The sequence below is a fragment of the Rissa tridactyla genome, chromosome 4 (genome assembly GCF_028500815.1).
Source record: "Rissa tridactyla isolate bRisTri1 chromosome 4, bRisTri1.patW.cur.20221130, whole genome shotgun sequence".
In the NCBI taxonomy this organism is placed as follows: Eukaryota; Metazoa; Chordata; class Aves; order Charadriiformes; family Laridae; genus Rissa; species Rissa tridactyla.
Window position 1 is genome coordinate 53,817,894 of NC_071469.1, and position 19,603 is coordinate 53,837,496.

Here is a 19,603-nt window from a genome sequence, read left to right on the forward strand (position 1 = left end):
TAACCACGCGGCTTTCCTCCTGCTGTCCTTGGAAGAACCAGCGATGGCAGACAGCACTCCAGGTAGTAAACTGGGGAATTTCCAGGATCGTTTCCTCCACAGAAAGCCCAAACAAGAGAAAAGCATCCTGAATATAATTCCCAGCTCAGTCAGGTGTAATTCTAACTGAGCGCTTATTCTTGGTACACTGGGGTACTGCTCAAACATGGCAGAGTTAAGGCTCTGCTGTGAGAATGACATTTGAACATATTTTCGGCATCGTTGTTTTCATATTCTTTAAAGTTCATCTGCGTTTCCATATTCTGAAAGGGCATAAAATACTAACCTTAAAATATAATTTAAAAAAGCATTAAAAACATAAAACCACGCAAAATCATAAGGCAATTTGAACTCTGTGTCGGCGTGTTTAATTGCTACAGGCTTTTGTTTGTTTATTTTTTCATGTGTCGGGCATCCTCCGCTGCTGCCTTGGCAATGGTTCGTCCTCCTCCTACTGGTTGCGTGCTGGTCCCGTCACTGTTTCTGCATCTCACATCACCACTACAGCCTTGCTCTTGCTCCTCAGTTTTCCTCTCCGAGGAGAGGTAGCTGACAGGATGGGAAGCTGGCAATGGGTCACATGAAGAGTGCACAGGCTCATATTGAGTCGTGGGATAATATCTGCAGGAGGATATAAGGGCTTTTTGAGGGATGCAAGGGCTTTGCGAGGAGTCTCCCCTGAGTTTGTCACTGTTGAATTCCCCTTCTTCACACCTTCCTTGCATTCCCTCTGCACTGCCTGGATTCCTCGCGTGTCCTCCAAAAATGCAGAGCCCTTCCAGGATGCTCCATCTGCTTCAGCACCTCCAGTCTGCACTCCTGCTCCTCCAGCTCCGCACACGCATGGACCTCCTCTTCTCAGCTCTTGACCCCACGTTGTGACCCAGGTGACTTTAGGGAGACCAGAACGGGGGAAGGCAACAAGGATGGGACAGAAGCAGAAGAGAAAGCAGTTATGTTGAGCCGCTAGTCCCAGCGATGGGCTAGTGCAGAGGTTTGCTCAGGCAACAGAGCAGATGGTAGCAATAACAGCTTTTGGCGTCTCACATCACTCCCACTCGTCGTCTGACTCGCACACACCTCCACCTTCACAGATCTCAAACAGAAAGCGTGGATGTGGGACAGACAGACAGCACTGCTGCAGAGCATGTGAGAAGCGCAGCATCTACAAACCGCTGCAGCGGCCACAGCGCGGGGAGTCTGGAGATCCTCTAGTCCATTAGTGCCCTTGTCCTCCTGCGCGTATGCACTTCAGGCTCTTTGGCATGCCTGTCTGGCAGTGAGCAAATGTCTAGACCCAACTCACCAGTTAATAGCTTTTTCAATATTTATCTTGCTTCCCTGAAGAAGAAATGGGTCCCACACACTCAGCTGATAAAAATACCCCGTGACAGACCTTTTGGGGACATGATCAGGGCCACAGTTACACTCCTGGGCACGCATAAAAAATGCCTGAAGAGCAGCTGATTATATAGATGTGGTTAACATGGGGAAAGGAGAAGGGGAAGATTGCTAGGGGAAAGGAGGTGGATGTTGGGAGTGGGATAATCTCTTTCTCAAGTGATCCCAAATTTTCATTACACCAGCCAACATCTGTTATAAACTCCCTTTTCCCAGCTAGGGGATCAGGTTACAGGGAGACACAGATCACAAACAACGTTCATTAGAACACCTTTTATTGATCAAGCTCTTACTGTTAATAGAGTCCAGCTGTTACTATTGATGGTAGATAACTGATCACACATTTCGCCCATGCACACATGCTCTGTTTCCCAGCTGAAGCAACAGTCGGAAGGCCAACCCCTGCTATTTACCCAGAAACAGAGGCTCGTACTGATGCGTCAATGGCTTCTAGGTGGGTGTTCACAAGGTCCCTCAAAGGGTGCTTTGTTTCATCGGGTGTATAAATAATCCTCTTGTCTCCGTCAGCAGAGCACAGCCACCGCCTTTGTGGACGCAGCTGGAGTTAGACAACCCATTGCTGATGCTGGGGGCCTTGCACAGATGCAGCAAGCTCTTGCCATCCTGAGTTTATTACTGTCAGATTTGGCAGGAGTGATAGCCTGTGGGGCTTATTAATTGTCGGGAGACTTTCGCATGCTGCCTTTCGGCATGTACTTTTCCCCTCTTCAGTCTGTTCTTGGATTACTGTCTCTCCATCCACACCCTGAGGTACTTACAGAACCCATTCCCACAAACTCATGCAAAGGTGCTTTTATGACCCGGCTGTTACAGACCAGAAATGTCAATACCATCTAAGCAAGGCTGTGTATTTCAGACACTTTGAAAAACTTAGTTGTAAACAAGTGGTGACGGACATCAGCTCTGCATTTACCTAAAATACAGATATGAAGACTATTCAGAAAAACTTCACATTTCCTAACCTTGATGGGGTTAAAACCTCAGCACTGAGTCAAAGTCTTTTATTGTAATATGTGGGCACATACACGCTTGCATACAAACGCAGCTTTTTCTTTCCTCCAAAACTGAGTAAGATCTTGGTTTCGCCAGCCTGTTACTCTGTGAGGATTTGAGATAATACAGCATTCTCACAAACTTTGCATAATATGTCTTGTGGTGTGTCTCTGTGATTTTGAAAGTCCAAATAGCAATAAATTCCCCCTTTCCAAAAACAGACGGATGAAGGCAAAACCCAGCTGTGTTGCCACAATGATACGTTTTCATGAAAATGGCTAAAATTGAACTAAGTCAAATCAGATTTTTAGCACTCTCGTCCTACCAGTTGACTCCCACCATAGCTGATCTTCTACCACCCTGATCATCGGACACAGGAGACGCAGTCTCACCAGTTACCACATGGCAACCCAGAAAGCACAGGTTTCCATGGTGGAGTTTATTTATTATTCCTATCCTTGCTGTATTTGCAAACTTCTGTCTTCACTCTGAACCACCGCTCTCTTGGAGCACTGAGGAGATGGGGCTTTTTTGCCCCCCCGAGACATTTTATTTCTGTTTGAGAGGAAGGATACTCTACCCTAAGGGTACTGGCACATTTAACCTCATAGTAAACGGCTCTCGCATTACACGCTGTGGTAGCCAGAGCACACACCACTGAGCCCATGGTGAGTTTAAGCTTTTGGGTTTGAGGAAAAACAGAACCAATTTTCTATTAAGTAATTTTACTTCTTCAGTTAAGCCTCTTCTGACTGTACTCTCTGAAATTAACAGCATATTGTTCAGACACTGTTTGCTCCCAGAGTGGTAAAACCTGAGAGAGAGAGGCTCTTGTGTATGCTTATTGCTATAACAACCAAGGGCAGCTAACCTTGCTATTTGCCCCGTTGGAGGATCAGAAATGGAAAAATGTAGAGGGGTTGCACCCGTGGGGAGGAGCGGACAGAACAGGTGACCCAAAACCGACCAGCAGGGTGTTCCATCCCACCTGCATCATGCTCGCTATAAAGCTGAGGGATCAAAGGGTCAGCCTCTTCCTTCATGTCTGGCGTCCAAGGAGGACTCTCTCTGTCTGCCTTTGATCCCAATCCATGCATTCCTGAATCCAGCTCCCATCACCGAGTCCAGTCTGGGACCTTCCCAGTGCCTGCTGGCGACGTGATCGTCATCCTGGGAGCTCGATGCGGTTTTGTAGATACTGCATATATTTAATTATTTTCTTTTTATTACTTTATTAATATTTTCATTAAAGTAGTTTCATTTTCTTTTTTTAAACTCTTAAGTGCCTTTCTCTCCCTCCTCTCGCTGAAGGGAGATGCTCTCTGCAGGGAAACAGGTCTGACAGCATCTGCCGTTCGTTTCCGTGCCCAGCCTGGCCCAAACCGTGGCAGGGAGGACACAGGAGACGGTCCGACACCCGGCTGGGTGGCGCAGTGAGGCCATGCCTGGCCCCTCACGAACGAGCCGTGCGGTACAAATTAACGCCATCCCTGCAGCACGGCCGCCTCAGCCTGCAGCACGGCCGCCTCAGCCTGCAGCGGGGCTTTACGCTTGACCAGCGCTGGGCGCCATTTCGCTCGGGGAGGTGCAGCCCCAGCGCCGGGCCTCCTCACGGAGGCCAGGCCGCCCTCACGCCCGGCCCGCCCCGCCTGCGCCTCAGGGGCCTCATCCCGCCCTTCTCCCTAGTAGAGGCCCTGCCCGCCGCCGGGCCGCGACTGAGGGAGAGCCGCGCCGCCCCACGTACGCCACCGCCACCGAGGCGCTCCTTGTTCCTTCCAACCGCTGCAGGACGGGCGGCCAGCGGCGGCGGGGCGCGGGGAGGGCGGCGGGGCCGGCGCAGGCGCGGACAGGCGCCGCGGACAGCCCGGCGCGCCGAGGAGGCAGAAAGGCCCCGTCGCGCCGGGGAGGGGAGGGAGGAAGGTCTCGCCGCTCCGCCGCCGCTGAGGCAAAGGGAGGCCGTGATGCCGGTGTACGAGGGGCTGGGGAGCGGCGCGGAGAAAACCGCCGTGGTGATAGACCTGGGCGAGGCCTTCACCAAGTGAGTGGCGCCGCCCCGCCCGCTTTCCTGTCGCGACAGGCTGCTCTCCGTGGAGCCGGTGTCGCGGCTGAGGGGCTGGCCTGCCGTCGGGATAAATAATTGGGGTGGGGGGGGTGTGTCCTCACCTGTCATCCCTCTTCTGTGGCGATCTGCGTTGTACAAGCCCGGTAGCTTAATCTTGCCTGTTTTTAGTGAGAACTTCAGTGAAAACTGTGGGCCCGTATGGAGGACACAGGAAGGTATTTCTTTGGGAATGTAATAAGCAGTAAGGAAGGTTGCAGGTGGATGTCTGTAAACAGAAAGCTCTTCTCAGCAGAAGGCAGCAGGCACGTCAGAGTCAAGCATCACAGGCCTTTACAGAAGTGAATAAAACTTGCTTAATGCAGCTGAGAGGGAGTCAATAAAAAGATATAAAATCATTCTCATTAAAAACGGCTAGACAGAAAAGCTATATGCAAAACATCTCTTTGCAGTTACAGAAACATCCCTGATTAATTACTCTGTGATGATCCCTAGGCCCAAATGTTAAATAGTGACTTCAAATGATAAGGTTTTCAACACTGTCTTTTAGGTGTGGTTTTGCAGGAGAAACAGGACCGAGATGCATTATTCCTAGTGAAATAAAGAAACCAAATGTCACAAAGGTAAACTATTTTCCCTGAACTGTTTTACCTTTACAATGTCTGGTATGTTATGGTATAGAAAGAATTTGCAGATACATATTCTGTCCATCATAAGCTATTTTTCATTATCTTATAACTGCTGCTATTAAAAGGTTGTAACTAGATACAAGTAAGTGTGATAACACAGATGTTAATTGGTACTCATCACCTGTGCAGCTTATGTTTGGGACGTTTATTGAGAAATTTCTTTGCCTAGCTATGCTTTTTTTTTTCTCCTCAGTAGAGGATGGCAGCTTTGGGGAACTAATGTTCAGAGAAGATACTAGTACAAAAAATTAGTGTTAATAAACTCTGGAGTTTAGTTATAGGGTGAGTTTATGAGATGCATTGTTAAGGACATAGAGCAAATCAGACAAGAGCGAGCATTTCTTTATTTATGTCTGATTATATATGTCCAGATATATTATCATATATATATATATCATACATATTTTTCTTTATATATAATCACTGCCTATTATTTAAGCTGACACTGGATATTTTTACTTTACAGCCTGTCAAAGTTATTCAGTATAATATTAATACAGAAGAGCTATACTCGTATCTGAAGGAATTTATCCATGTACTGTATTTCAGGTAAGAGATACTTGGATGTTAATTATTCAAACCTTCTGCAGCTCTTTTGTGAGTACATGGGGGGGCATTAGAAATGTGACTGGAGGCTGCTCTCTACCTGAGTAAAAAAAAACAGAAAGAAGATTTTGCAGGTGGCTGCCTGGTTGCGTTCTTGCAGTGGAGAAATTCAGTGGTGCTGAGATTCAGGTTATATGACAAAGAGTTAGTGCCCTGCAGCATCAGTTGTGCTCTAGAAATAAAAAGTATTTGGTAAGTTGCCTTTTAACTGTGGAACTCGTAAAGGACTTGATAGGAGAAAGTTATTACTTAAGGAGTTGTGCTTATTTTGGTAGGGCTGAAGTCCACGTGACAGTGGTTTGGAAGGAGGAATCTTAAACCTGTGGAATATTTTTACCTCACTAATACATCTCTTTATTGTATTTTTAGTACCATTAGTGAATAATGAAGTTGGACTTAAGTCTTTTATCTTTACTTCCAGTCCTTATTTTTACATAGTTAAAATCATCACTTGACACAGGGAGACAAGCACTTAATTTCTGTGCCTCGGATCTTCTGGTGTGGGTTTATTTTTTTTTCCCTGTCCTTGATCATCACTGTGTAACTGAACTCAGGACAATTCCATTCTCTTACACTGAAATCAGGGCACCTTGTCATTCTTCCTCTTCTGTGCACACACTGTATGATACTGGACAAGCCATTAATGACTGTTGTGCATGCCTAGTTTTGCATTTCTTTGTATTGATTTAGAAGTGTGTAATGTATATTCAACACTGGCGAGGCCACACCTTGAGTATTGTGTCCAGTTCTGGGCACCTCAATACGAGAGAGATACCGAGGTGCTGGAGCGAGTGCAGAGGAGGGCAACGAAGCTGGTGAAGGGCCTGCAGAATAAATCTTATGAGGAGCGATTGAAGGAGCTGGGACTGTTTAGTTTGAGGAAGAGGAGGCTGAGGGGAGACCTCATCACTCTCTACAGCTACTTGAAAGGACATTGTAGAGAGGTTGGTGCTGGTCTCTTCTCACAGGTAATTAGTGATAGAACAAGAGGGAAGGGGTTCAAGCTGCAGCAGGGTAGGTTTAGACTGGACATTAGGAAAAAATTCTCCACAGAAAGAGTGGCCAGACACTGGAATAGGCTGCCCAGGGAGGTGGTGGAGTCACCAGCCCTGGATGTGTTTAAGAGTCGTTTAGATGTGGTGTTAAGGGATATGGTGTAACGGAGAACTTTGTAGCGTGGAGTTGATGGTTGGACTCAATGCTCCCAAGGGTCTTTTCCAACCTAAATGATTCTATGATTCTAACTATAGCCTGCTGGCAGATAGCTCTGTAACTCGTTTTCTGTAACTCAGTTCCCTAACTTTCTTCTAGGAAAGTGTTGTGTTTTTTTTTAAATTTGGAAAAAAGGCTTTGGGATGAGCTGTAGAAAGTGCTATCTAAATGCAATTTTTTAGGATTTTTGAGGAGAATGGAATATGAAAACGAAGTGGGTCTCATAATGTGTGCTTAAACTTACCAGTGTTGTTTTACACGTCTTGCCGTTTTTAGGCATCTGCTGGTGAATCCTAGAGACCGCCGTGTTGTGATCATAGAATCTGTCTTGTGCCCTTCACACTTCAGAGATACTCTCACGAGAGTCCTTTTCAAGCATTTTGAGGTATGTGTTTTACATAACTACTGTATGTGTTCAGCATAGCACTTGCCAGTAGAAATTTTACTTACAGTCACTACCAAATGTGGACAAAGAAATGAAAATAATGCCAAAAGAATGAGAGAGGCATTAAGAAGATGAAAGCAAGCTGATGGGGAAGCAGGGCTTGGAGATTGGACTAAAGGCCATTTTTGTTCCATTCTGACTCTTCACGAGGCCACAAAACAGGAGCTATTAACAAGGATCTGAAAGGTTTCTCTGGCTTCTACAAAAATACAGCTCACATCGCACTGTTCCAGACAGATCCAATAATCCCCATTGAGCGCTGCCTGAAGCCAGAATTTATATTTAAACACTTTTTAGTGCTCTGTCAGCAAATCTCCTGACTTCTACCAGAGTCAATATCTTTGCTTAGCACGTGATCTAACCTCTGGCTGTACTCATTTAGATACAAACTTACCTGAAATCTATTACCTTCTCTGCATAATCAGTCTTTTTGAAGAAAAGTCTGAACCTAATTCTTGCTTAGTTCTAATGGAAAATGTTTTGGAAGGTGAATCCATGCTTAATTCAGATAGAACAAAGGTTAAGGTTCTTCTGTAAAAAGTGGTGAAACTAGTTTGTCTGCAGTACTTCCTCACTGTGCTTCCACATCATAGCTTACCAGCTAATCTTAAACTTCCACTAATTCTTTTCTGCTGTTGATAAAATGTTCTGATGACTTGAAATTGCTGAAAGATTCGAGTGCTTTGGGGGGTGGGGTTTTTTCTTCTAATCCCTGTACAGGAAAAAAAAATGTCTCAGATAAAGCATTCCCGTGCAAAATGGGTTGTCAAAAATGGCTCGTGACTTGGAAAGTCATATTTTGATGGAGGGATTTTGTAACTTGTTCAGAAGCCAGCTGATACTGATGTGAGGTCAGTTCTCTCTGGCTAGCGTTTCCATTTGGTGCAAAGAGTAAGAGTGGCATATTAATACAAGGTCACTGTTGTAACTTGTGTCTCTGGACTAAGTATCAGTAGTGTTGCCCTTAAATGCAGGGTTTATCGAAATTGCTCACTTAATTCACACTTTAAGGTGTATTCCATTAAAGGAACTGTCGCTATCTAGGAAACCTGATTTATGGAATTCTGGGAGAAGGAATTAATTCTTGTGTAATTTTGACTTGAGTTTCCGCACTGCATTGGGCAGAGTGTTTTAAATAGCCTCTGGTGCAAGGTTGTGTGCAACAGTTTGTTGTCATGAGGCACATTTTGATGGGCTTTCTGGCGCCTTTGTTCACATCTTCAAGTCTTTATACAACATTTCAAGTAGCTGTGTTTTAGTTTCTTTAATTTCAGCGACAATGACAATAAGGAACCTGATCTATGACTCATCTTAGAGTTCAGTAGTTAACACTTGCACTCCTTACAAGCCCATTCCAAGATTCATTATTGCAGAAGTCACTGGTATGTACCATAGATAAGAATTTATAATCCTGTTCTATTTTGTTCAATACTACACTACCTCAAAAACTAAATTAAAAATGGATAGTGCAAGATACCATTGTTTGGATCTTGCTTTTAATATGACATTTAGGGAAAGCATCAGTGCTTTGAGTGGCTTGTGGTGTGTTTTTTTTGTTTTTTTTTTTTCCCCCTCTTCTGTCAATTGTCCTCTTGGTTCCGATGTAGGTACCTTCCGTTTTGTTTGCTCCAAGTCATCTAATGGCTCTGCTGACACTTGGGATCAATTCAGCAATGGTGCTAGATTGTGGATATGCAGAAAGCTTGGTGCTGCCTGTATCCTTTAATAATATACAAAATTTTCAGCAATAAGGCTGTTGTGACAAGATGATATTTTTATAGACTTCAGATATGCTCAAAAAAAATAGGAAGTGATCAGCCAGTCTGGCTTTTGACTGTAAGATATCATGACTTGGGGAATCTCTTTACAGCTGACATGCTAAATCCGTGTTCCCCCGAAACTTGGGAAGGGTGGTTCATAACTTCAGCCTTTATATACCAGAAATCAGTTTTGGAGAAAAGTAGTTAGAAAGTGTTTGCAATAGCTAATGCAAGAGAATGTTGAGGGGGGGGAAAAAGTATTTAGTTCTATCAGACTGAAAACTCATAACAAAAGAGGAGAATTTCCTGATCTTCGTGTAGATATATGATGGAATTCCCATTCTGAGCTGCTGGGGTTCTCTTCCTTTGGGAGGAAAGGCTATCCACAAGTAAGTTCACGGTTACATGTTCCAAGTTACTGATTATTTATTTGTCAGAGTTCATCTTTGACTAATGACCAAAGATTCCTATTGAACGTGACTTAAATCATAACTGTTGCTGCGACAGCATCTGATATTTTAAAGTCACTACTGTTTGGTTTTTGTTGATGTACTAAAAGCTGTGGCAATCAGATCTGCTTCACTTTATATTTAGAAGAATATAACTGAAGGGAATAAATACTGTCCCGTAAGCATAATATAGAGAATCAGCCTGAGTTAATAGCTCTCTGAAACTAACTTAATGTGCCACATTTTAGGGAGCTGGAATACCAGTTGTTGGAGCAGTGCACAGTTGACACAGGATTAGCCAAAGGACAAAGCCTTCCGTCTGTGATGGGTAAGGTCTGTTTGATGTGGCACGTGCTGTGAACTTGCACGGGGGAAAGTGGATTAATACTGACAGTGAATAAAATGAGTTTAGCGTTCATCGCATCTTATGTGATCTACTTACGTGATTTCTTTCTCAGTATTAAATAATTATTTTTATGATAAGCCACTCATAGCAGTAGGTTTGAATGAAGGCCAATATAAAATTTCTGTAGTAATTTTTCATTTTGTTTTGAGAGAAGACAAACTTTTTTTTCTGTTCTTAATATTATTTCTTCCTTAGAAATCTTTAAAAGCTGCTAAGAAAGTGAAACTTTATTGTACTAAATATAATTCAAACTTGGTTTCATTCTAAAATTCTCTTTATACTTAAAAAGCTTTTGTTCTAAGTTGTTTTTTTTTCATTTCAGGCTCAGTTCCAGAAGACATAGTAGAGGATATCAAAGGTAAAATTTTCTGCTTCATGGAACTCCACTTTATTAAATTGTGCCGTAGAGTACAATAATAACAAATGTGCAAGACTTTACGTTTAGGAATTTATCATTTCTGTTTATCATATTTCTTACCTACTGGAAGAACGTGCAGTGTTCTTGCTCTTTGAAAGCTAAACCAAAACCACGTTGAATCCTTCTCTCAGGTTTAGCCTTTGTGTTCGTCAAGAAGTAGCTTATGGATACAGTTGGTAGACTAGCGCAGAGAGGGTATTACACTGTTGTGACTTAGAGTTAGCAGATCTAATTTTGTTTATAAATTAACTAAGATGACTCAGTTTGCCTTAAAGTCAATTTTGCCAAAAAAAAAAAAAGTATGTATAAAAGACATTTTGGTGTGTTAATCAGGTAGGCGAGATGAGTCAAGGACTACATTTACACCAGAAAGCATAGAGCCTATCTTTAGGCAGAACATGGATGAATTCCTATGTAATGTTTCACGTGCAACAGATATAAAAATATATATAATTGTAGAAAATAGCAACTAGTATATATCTCCTGGGCCAAATTAGGAAGAAATCCATCAGCCAAATGCAAAATAATAACTTAAATGCAACTGGTGCTTTATCAAATGGAAGTTGCTTTTGTAATTCCTGGACTTGAACACTGTTTTCTGATCAGTTCTGGTTTTTATTCAGTCTTTTGGAACGGGATATGCTGTGCTTGGGTTGAAATTATGGTTGCCCGTTTATTGAAGGGTTGTTTCTTTGTGACAACCATTTATGAAGAAGATACTCGTTTGTGCTAGATGCAAATAAGTAAGTATATAATGTAACAGCTGGGACACAAATGAAATTGTGCTCTCTCAGTGTTGCCTGGAGGAAAAAACAAACCTCTGGAGTTCTTAGAGTTCTGAAGAGTTGCACTAGGAAAAAAACTGCATGATCACAGCTTGTTTGAAAAACGAACAGTGTCTTGTTTGAAGCCATGCTGCGAGACCCACAGTGGTGTATTTGACAGCAGAATACGATCCCTGGCACCTTGTGGCAACCAAAGGCACAATTAGTAATGTCCCTCTGTCTTTAAATCTTAGGTAACTTGCCTAAGAGAAACCTTGCCTGTCCTAGCATAGTTTTGTTGTTGGCTTCTTTTAAACTCGTGGTCTAGATGATAGCATCTGAACTCTGCTGAAGTGTAGAAACGTATTTTTTATTTATTTACTTGATAATGACTTGGACCAGCAAGGCCCTAAAGTGCGTGTTCTTGTTTAAATTAATCAATCAAAATTATTGTCTGTATTGGTGATGAAAGGATCCAACAGAGTCTCTTTTCTGTCCCTTGCTTTTCTTCTATGAAGTCCGCACTTGTTTCGTGAGTGATCTCCAACGTGGACTGAAAATCCAAGCAGCCAAGTTCAACATTGATGGCAGCGCTGAGGTGGGTGGAGAATGAAGCTTATCCTAGCCTTTTGAAGTGGATGTAGCCTTCTTGGCCTCTAAAATAATGCATGTATTGTTTTATTTCTAGCGTCCTTCACCGCCTCCAGACGTGGACTATCCTTTAGATGGAGAAAAGATTCTCCATGTAGTTGGTCCCATCAGGTGAGAAATACTGTAGCGGAGTGCTTATCTTTAGGAGGATATATTTTCACTCTAAAAGCACATAAATTTTCATAAAATCTAATTTTAATTAAAGACTTCCATATACTTTTAATGTCCCTTAATTTAAGGCTTTGTCCTGGGCACAGTGCAAGCCCATAATAAAAGGTGCAGCTTCGCCGGAGAGCTCATAGTTGAAGATGAGATGATGGCTTTAGTGAAGTGAACGGGGCACTGTCTCCTCCCTGTTGGCACCGCGTGGTGCAGGGACTGTGTGACAGAAGCAGCAGTGACGTGCGTTGTCAGCAGGACGTTGGTTGTTGTTTCCAGCCCTGCTGCTCGTGAGCATTAGCTCATAGTGTAGTATTGCTTCTCGTTAACACTCATTTCCTGTCTTTTCAACAGAGACTCCGTTGTCGAAATACTATTTGAACAGGATAATGAAGAGACATCTGTGGCCACTTTGATCTTAGATTCACTCATTCAGGTATCTTTATATTATAAAGAATTTATTGAACGCCTCCAGCCTTAGGGAACCTGCTGTTAGAAATGACTCTTTCTAGAGTAACGCCCTGGTGACTGCAGGTTGCGACTGGTTTCAAAAGTTTATCACAGCATGACTCCTAGGGTTCTGCAACGTGGTGAATGGCTGTGGGGTAGCAAGTCACCATGTGTCACCCACTCTGTGACAGTTTTTTTTACTCTTTGGTCTACTACAGTATGTCTAGGAGGGGTTCTAAGAAACGTAGTGCTCACCTCTCAGCAAAAGTAATAAATCAGCTTGCGTTTATTTGGGGGTGAGGCTCTACATACATAATGACGAAGGAGTAGCTAATACTTGGTGTTAAAGGAATTACACTGCTTAAACTGAAATGACAGAAGTATTTTGCTTCTTTTTTCAAAATGTTTTGCTCAGAGTTAGACTTTATGCGTTGTGCAGACTGCTGGTTTATCTAAGATAGAATAAAATTAATTTGGATATCTCTATTGCAGGCAGTATATTAGATATATTATGGAAAATTTTCTTGGCATATAAAAATGTTTCATTTCTTATTATATTTAGGAAAAAATGCATTAAAAACCACTATAAATGGAAATTTTCATTATATGGTGGTATATGAATGTTAATTAAAGTTGGCTTCCTGTAGTTATTGGTGCTGTTTAAATTAATTTGCTGAGACATAATTTATTGGAGAGCCATAGGCTTGGATGACGTGACAAACATTTCAATTAGAATTCCTTATGAAAACAAATTGTTTAACAAGATCTGTCTGTGCCTGGACCCCTCACCTCCGTACCTCTAGGCACTTACCTTGCATCAAATGTTAAATTTGCAAGCGTTGAACAGTTACTTCCGCTGGACAAGAGGATCACAGCAGCCTGGAATTTTTTTGGGACAGCCCAGATCTGTTTGTGAAGGGCAGAACTGGCAAAGCTTGGTTTTCTTGCGCCTCTGCATCTTCTGCTTGGATTATCTGCTGCCGAGGCAAGATCCAGCAGAAACCTTTTCTGCCACTGAGACTTTTGTATTGCCATTCTGCTGCATGGAGCTAAAAAGAGTCCATCTCATATGTAACTTTTCCCTCTTTGAGAGCACCGGTCGAGGCTTCACCTCTCTCTGGCACATCTTCTCCCAGAACTCATGGGAATTACTGTCGCTGATACCTCTGTCCTCTTATCTTGGCCTGTCTCAGGTGAAGAGCTTTACAGGGACTCACAGCATGCTCCCGTAAACCTCAACTGGGCACTTCCTTAAGCCTGGTTTTCTTGGGAAGTTTGGGGAAAACATAATGTTGGTTATGTTTCAGCTAAGTATCAGAAAAGAGCAACTGAAGTGCATGGGAAGACTGAATTTCTAACAAAGACGTGCAACTGTTGATGACAGAATGTTCCAGACAGTTCTGCGACCTCAGTTAAAGTGTTTTGGTTTTGTTCGTTTGTTTTATCATTCCTGTTTGCATTAGTGTCCCATAGACACCAGGAAGCAGCTGGCAGAGAACTTAGTAGTCATTGGTGGCACCGCTATGTTGCCAGGATTCCTTCACAGGCTCATGGCTGAAATCAGGTACCTGGTAGAGAAACCGAAATACAAAGAAACGCTTGCGACTAAAACCTTCAGAATTCACACTCCGCCTGCCAAACCCAACTGTGTGGCCTGGCTGGGAGGTAAGAATGAAAACAGCTGTTAAGCAAAGGTACAAAGTGGGGAAAACCAAACCTTCCAAGTGGGATTTGTAGTGAATAAATAGCAGTAAAACTTAGGTGAACTATTGCAATGAAGCTGCACGGGAGCTCTGTGGAGCCCTTCTGGAAGAAATCTGGCAGAGTGAAGCTCCCTCAGGGACTTGTGGAGGGCAGAATGGCACTGCAGGTTATGGCAGCTTTGAACAGGTGACATGCCATTTGCAGGAGGAGCGCTATGGAAGGCGAGTTGGTGACTCAAGTACAGTACAGGACGGCCGCCAGATGGTGGCACCAGTAAGGTGATTAAGCAGAGCGGAGACCTGCTGCGGGGAGGAAAAATCTGCTTATTCAAAAAAACAAGTTTAATTACTGACCGAGGAGCTGTGAGCTGGGGAAGAGGCTGGGGAAGAGGCTGGAGGCTGCTAAGTCCCTGTGCTGTTCCCAAGTGCCGATAACATTACGGCAATTCTGCAACGGATTTTGGTTGCTGTTAGGGAAAAAGAAGGGCTTTGTGTCGCTAGCAATTCTTTAAGGGAAGTTCTGAGGTTGATAAGAACTCATGCTTCAGTTAATAAGCTGAGCCCATCTGGTATGAAGGAGGAACTAATTGTAGCTGTAAAGGTAGATTTTATTTCCGTATGCTTTGAAATGTGACTGTTTATCAAATTTTAGTTTTAAAACTTTTGGAGTCTACTTTTAGGATTAGCAAACAGGAATGATTTATATGCACCAAGTTCCCTGATACTTTTCTTTGCTGCCAGTGCTGGTCACCTGCTGCGGCCTGAATCTGCTCACAGCTCGTGTAAACTTCTCATGGGCATTGTGTGACACCCTTTTTGGGGAGAGGACATTCCCTTAAACACAAGATTCTTTGTTTAAAATGGTTAAAATCAAAACTTCTAGGAAACCTTTTTGTAAGAAGCAGGACAGCTAGGCCAGTTTTGCTGTCAGCAGAGACTAGATGATTCTTTGCTTTCAGTTGCTTTCAAGGGACATAAATGGGAGCAATTTGGGATTAGCTGGGCTACTGAAAAGGAAAGTCACTAGATCCTTTAATTTCTTTAATTTTTGGGACAGAGGTGAAAAAGAATAGTGGAGATTCTTGATGGGGAAAAAAGTAGAAAGAGAAATCCAGTACATCAAATTATTGCAACAATTTTTTTCTCCCAATAATGTAGGAGCCATTTTTGGAGCACTTCAGGACATACTCGGGAGCCGGTCTGTGTCCAAAGAATATTACAGCCAGACAGGCCGCATACCCGACTGGTGCTGTCTTAACAACCCTCCACTGGAAATGATGTTTGATGTTGGAAAAGCACCCCCACCACTGATGAAGAGGGCTTTTTCGACTGAGAAATAAGCACCTAAATGCTACGTAAGGATTCTCCTCATCTATTTCAAGTAGACATATATGCGTTGCCTTTTTTTTTTTTTAGTTCAGTAATTTGTTTGTAACACTATTAAATATGAACAATGTGGATGTCCTGGGGGGAGTATGGTGGTAGGTACTAACACTATTTAAAACCACATCCAGATATAGTTTAAAAACTTAGCTCTGGCAGCTACTATGCTATTTTCTCCTCTTCTGAAGAAATTCTATACCCTCATGAGTTGTAGCCTACTGAGTCGTTTGTTATTTATCTGTACAGTAAATTACATTGGTGAGAAAATTTTTTTTAAGATCATTTGTTTTTAAGTGTGCTTAGAAGAATGAAGGGCAGTCTGCTATGGGAAGTGTTCTGTGATCTATGGAAGCTTTTCTGCCAAATTCCGTATTAAAATATTCCACCCTTGAATCACATGTGAGGAAATGATTTGGGGCTGTATTTAAAATTATCCCGTACTTGAAAGGTACTATGTAAGTATTAAGTATATTTTTATTCAAACTCACTAGAACTGAGAAAGTAAATAATTGTAAATAACTCAGAAAATGACAACTAAGGGGTATGTGACTATTTATAGCAAAAGCAGATCTACAGGAACTGACAACTCACAGATCAACTCCTGGGCAGTCCAGCTGGTAGGGCCATCCAGCGCGTGCCTCCAAAAAGAGCTGAAACAAAGGAGAAACACCCATTTTTAGTGATCTGGCCAAGAATCCATGTTGAGAGGGAATTTCTGGAAGCAGAATTTCAGTTTACCAAAAAAAACACTCGGTACATTCTAAAATTGCTCTACAACACATAATTTTAAAGTTGTTGCAAAACTATGGTTTGCAATTAAAACAGCGGAGAAGGAAGAAAGCTCCTTTTGCCATTCTCTTCGTGTTCAAAGACGAATAATTTCTCACCTTTGTAAGGAATCCTGGGAGTTAAGCACAAAATGCAAGCTTGGTGAAACCGACAGCACACTTAGCGCGGTCTGAAGTGGTCAGAGAAGCATAAAAATCCTAACGGTCTGATTCTACAGTGACCTGGAAGTCACTTCATTTGCATGATCAATCCTCCCAAAGGCTTCAATAAGAAGGTTACAATCAAAGGGAAAGACTTACTCATACGCCTTTTGTGGCAACATGATAAAGACGAACACAACTCTGGCACACAGCAATGCAAATCAATGCTGAGGCTCACACAAAGCTATTGCAGACAGATCTCCACCCGGCGCCACGAATCATGATTGTTCCAAGAAAAAAAAAAAAAAGTAGTACAACATCCATCTATTTTATTTTAATCTTTATTATAAACAATTTTGTAGTTTCCAGAATGGGATTACTACATACTAGATAACAAAAACATCCTCAGCTGAATCAGTTTCAGCTTTTACTAGATTAAATCAGAACCAGCAAAACAAGTATTTTTTTTTTAAGGATTTAGTCTATTGCAAGAAAAAGAGCTTTACAAATATGAAATAGAATTAAAGATAGCATTTGATCATATATACATAAGCAGCTGATGACAGTCTGGACAGAAACATACAAGGAGCTTCTTTGCACATAAATAGATTTTTTAAAAGTATATTTCTTTCTCATGTTTACAAAATTATTTTGCTTCCTATACTGAGCAAAGTTCTTGGAGACAAACAAGGATTTCTAAGAGACAAAATCCCACAGATTGCTTAGGATGTGGGCTGTCATGCACACAAGGATGTAATAATACAATTTCCACAGCATTCCTATACAATACTTCTTATATACATACAAGACACTTTTGTACATGAGATGCCACCTTTGCAATTGTAGTGGCATCTCCCCTGAAAGGCTGCGTTAGTTCCAGTGTTTGTATAAAAGATAAAAGGAGTTTCAAAAGGCAGCACCACTTGGCTTGCAGGGTCAGGGACCCACCGAGCTGCAGCGGGAGCGGAGGCGGTGGGAGGGGGGGATTATGCTGCCTCTCTGCCCTACACACACCCAGCGGGAAGACGTGACCCTTAAAGTCTACACGTTGCCTCTATAAAATGGGGCTGTGGCAACAAGAATTGATTTGAACAGATCCACAGCTAAAGCCACACACTTTTGCTCTTCAGCTTTCTCTTTGAGCTACCTAAGCCAAGTGTCTGGTTCTGTCTTTGGGGGAGAAGTTTGGCTTTATATGACCTTTTCAGTATGGTTAAATTGTATATCAACGGTGGGGCTGGGTTCAGCGCACACATGACCTGTGAAACTCTTCTTTAATGCAGGTAGGAGGGGGCACAGTGCAGCGATGACTGAGGACCCTGCTAAGCCTCTCCCGGAGCAGGGAATGCTCAGCACCCGTGAGGACCAGGTGCTGAGCCTGCTGTGAAGATTAGGTCAGGCTTCCACCTTGTTTTAGGCACAACAGTGTCAAGAGAAGGGCTGGGGTTTCGTTCCTCATTTCTCTTAATCATGCTGTGTCCAACCAGGAGACAGTACCCGGAGAACACTCGGAGCAGCATGCAGGTGATGCCTTTTAAGACCTGGCACAGTGTCTAGACAAATGCTACCCAGCCGTCAGCAACACCAAACACACATACTGCTGTCTGCACCCGTGGGTTACACACACCCATACTCATACCAAACCGTCTGCTGATCCCCCTGGGGGTCCGGAGACCCCGGAGTGCTGTTGGAGCTGCTTCCTCTCATGGGCTCCTCCACGGTCCCAGCGCTGCCTTCTGGCAGCTTACCCTGGCACTTGGTAAGTAGGGCATCACCCTGGCCTTGCCCATGGCAAATATTTCCCTCGGTGCTGCTGGACACAGCTCTGGCAGGGGCCGCTGTGGCCACCTCCCCAGTACGAGGGGCTGGCTTGGGTTTGACTTTAGCGGGAGCGTGCGATGCTGGGGAGTAGTGCTGCCCGGGGCCCAGGCGCTCCTGCTGCGGCACGTTCAGGCTGCTGGTGGATGCGGTGGGTGAGGCAGAGAACTGATGGAAGGAGAGCGGCCTCTCATCCTTCGGTGGGGCCAGGGAAAGGCGCCTCGCGTCAAGCTGCCGACAGCGGGAATCGACACCTTGCATTGAACCTGCCACCTTTGCGGACTGCGGCCTCTCTCTTAAGGTTGCCTGGGAGCCGGCTGGCAGAGAAGCCCTGGCGGTCTGACTGACAGCGTCCTTGCCCCCGCGCAGCTCCGCTGCCGACTTCTGAGGGCTCTCCTGCCGGTACGTCTCCGGGCCGGTGGCTCTGAGGAGGTCTGCAGAGGCTAAGCTGAATGCCCTGTTCAGTGAGGTACTCCTCCTGCTGGCGGTTCCAGGCTGCTGAGGCTGTGCCATCTGCCGCGTCCCGCCGGCGGGCTGGTGCTGTGGTGTGTGAGGAAGCTTAAGGGACCCCGGGGAGTTTGCCAGGGGCTCCGGTTCGACTTGTCTGAGGTTTGGCTTCATGTAATTTCCAGGCTTAGCTGTTCTTCCTTCTTCGTTGGCGATGGTCATCTTTACAGTTGGAGCAACGAGACTGGTGGGCACCTTAGCAGCCTCCTTTCTGGACGGCTGAACCAGCAGGTTCCCAGTAGCTGAAGGCTCATTTGCTTTCCTAAAATAATCGCTGAGCAAGTCGTCTCTGTTACTGGAGGTGTCCTGGTGTGAGAAAATATGCACATACCACATTAATGACAACACTTCTTGGGTAAAGAATCATGCAGAGCTTTGTGTTCAGATAACCTTCCTTCCCACTCAATTCAACACAAACACAACCGTAGATTTTATATTTAAAGTAGGGAACAGAAGATATGTTTACAACAGGTATAAATCCACATCAAGGAGTAACATGCTCGCCCTAATTAAATCTTGTTTGCCAGATTAATTGTCTTAAATTTTTAAAACTTTTGATTTCGCTTGCAACCTGGGCAGCAGCCCTTTTGCTTCCTTTCACATCAGCCACTGCCACTGTCACATCAATATCATATTGATGACATCAGCCATTGTTATCAGCAGGTATCACGGAATCTTCAGAGTTGGAAGGGACCTCTAGAGATCATCTAGTCCAACTCCCCTGCTAGAGCAGGATTGCCT

General features: G+C 43.7%; 2 protein-coding genes across 3 annotated transcripts in view; one reads left to right on the plus strand and one right to left on the minus strand.

Moving 5' to 3' along the window:
- The first annotated feature begins 4,339 nt into the window (after positions 1-4,339).
- Positions 4,340-16,016, plus strand: ACTR10 (actin related protein 10). Its single transcript, XM_054198504.1, has 13 exons — positions 4,340-4,492; positions 5,064-5,136; positions 5,669-5,751; positions 7,297-7,405; positions 9,073-9,180; positions 9,547-9,614; positions 9,923-10,002; positions 10,403-10,438; positions 11,781-11,860; positions 11,951-12,024; positions 12,427-12,508; positions 13,986-14,187; positions 15,384-16,016. Exons 1-13 carry the CDS (start codon positions 4,416-4,418, stop codon positions 15,563-15,565), a joined length of 1,254 nt encoding a protein of 417 aa, XP_054054479.1. The 5' UTR covers positions 4,340-4,415; the 3' UTR covers positions 15,566-16,016.
- Positions 16,017-16,669: 653 nt separating this feature from the next.
- Positions 16,670-19,603, minus strand: part of CCDC88C (coiled-coil domain containing 88C) — a 100,220-nt gene continuing 97,286 nt past the window's right edge. For both annotated transcript variants that reach the window (XM_054198503.1, XM_054198502.1), the window contains one exon: positions 16,670-19,168. In XM_054198503.1, the coding sequence (XP_054054478.1) occupies positions 18,155-19,168 (1,014 nt within the window). In that variant the 3' untranslated portion in view covers positions 16,670-18,154. The remainder of the gene's footprint in view (positions 19,169-19,603) is intronic.

Excerpts from the sequence above, each read along its gene's own strand:
- ACTR10 (XM_054198504.1), top strand. The coding sequence starts at position 4,416 with ATGCCGGTGTACGAGGGGCTGGGGAGCGGCGCGGAGAAAACCGCCGTG. Across the intron at positions 11,861-11,950 it reads ACATTGATGGCAGCGCTGAG|CGTCCTTCACCGCCTCCAGA; the intron begins GTGGGTGGAGAA and ends TTTTATTTCTAG. Across the intron at positions 12,509-13,985 it reads TCTTAGATTCACTCATTCAG|TGTCCCATAGACACCAGGAA; the intron begins GTATCTTTATAT and ends TGTTTGCATTAG.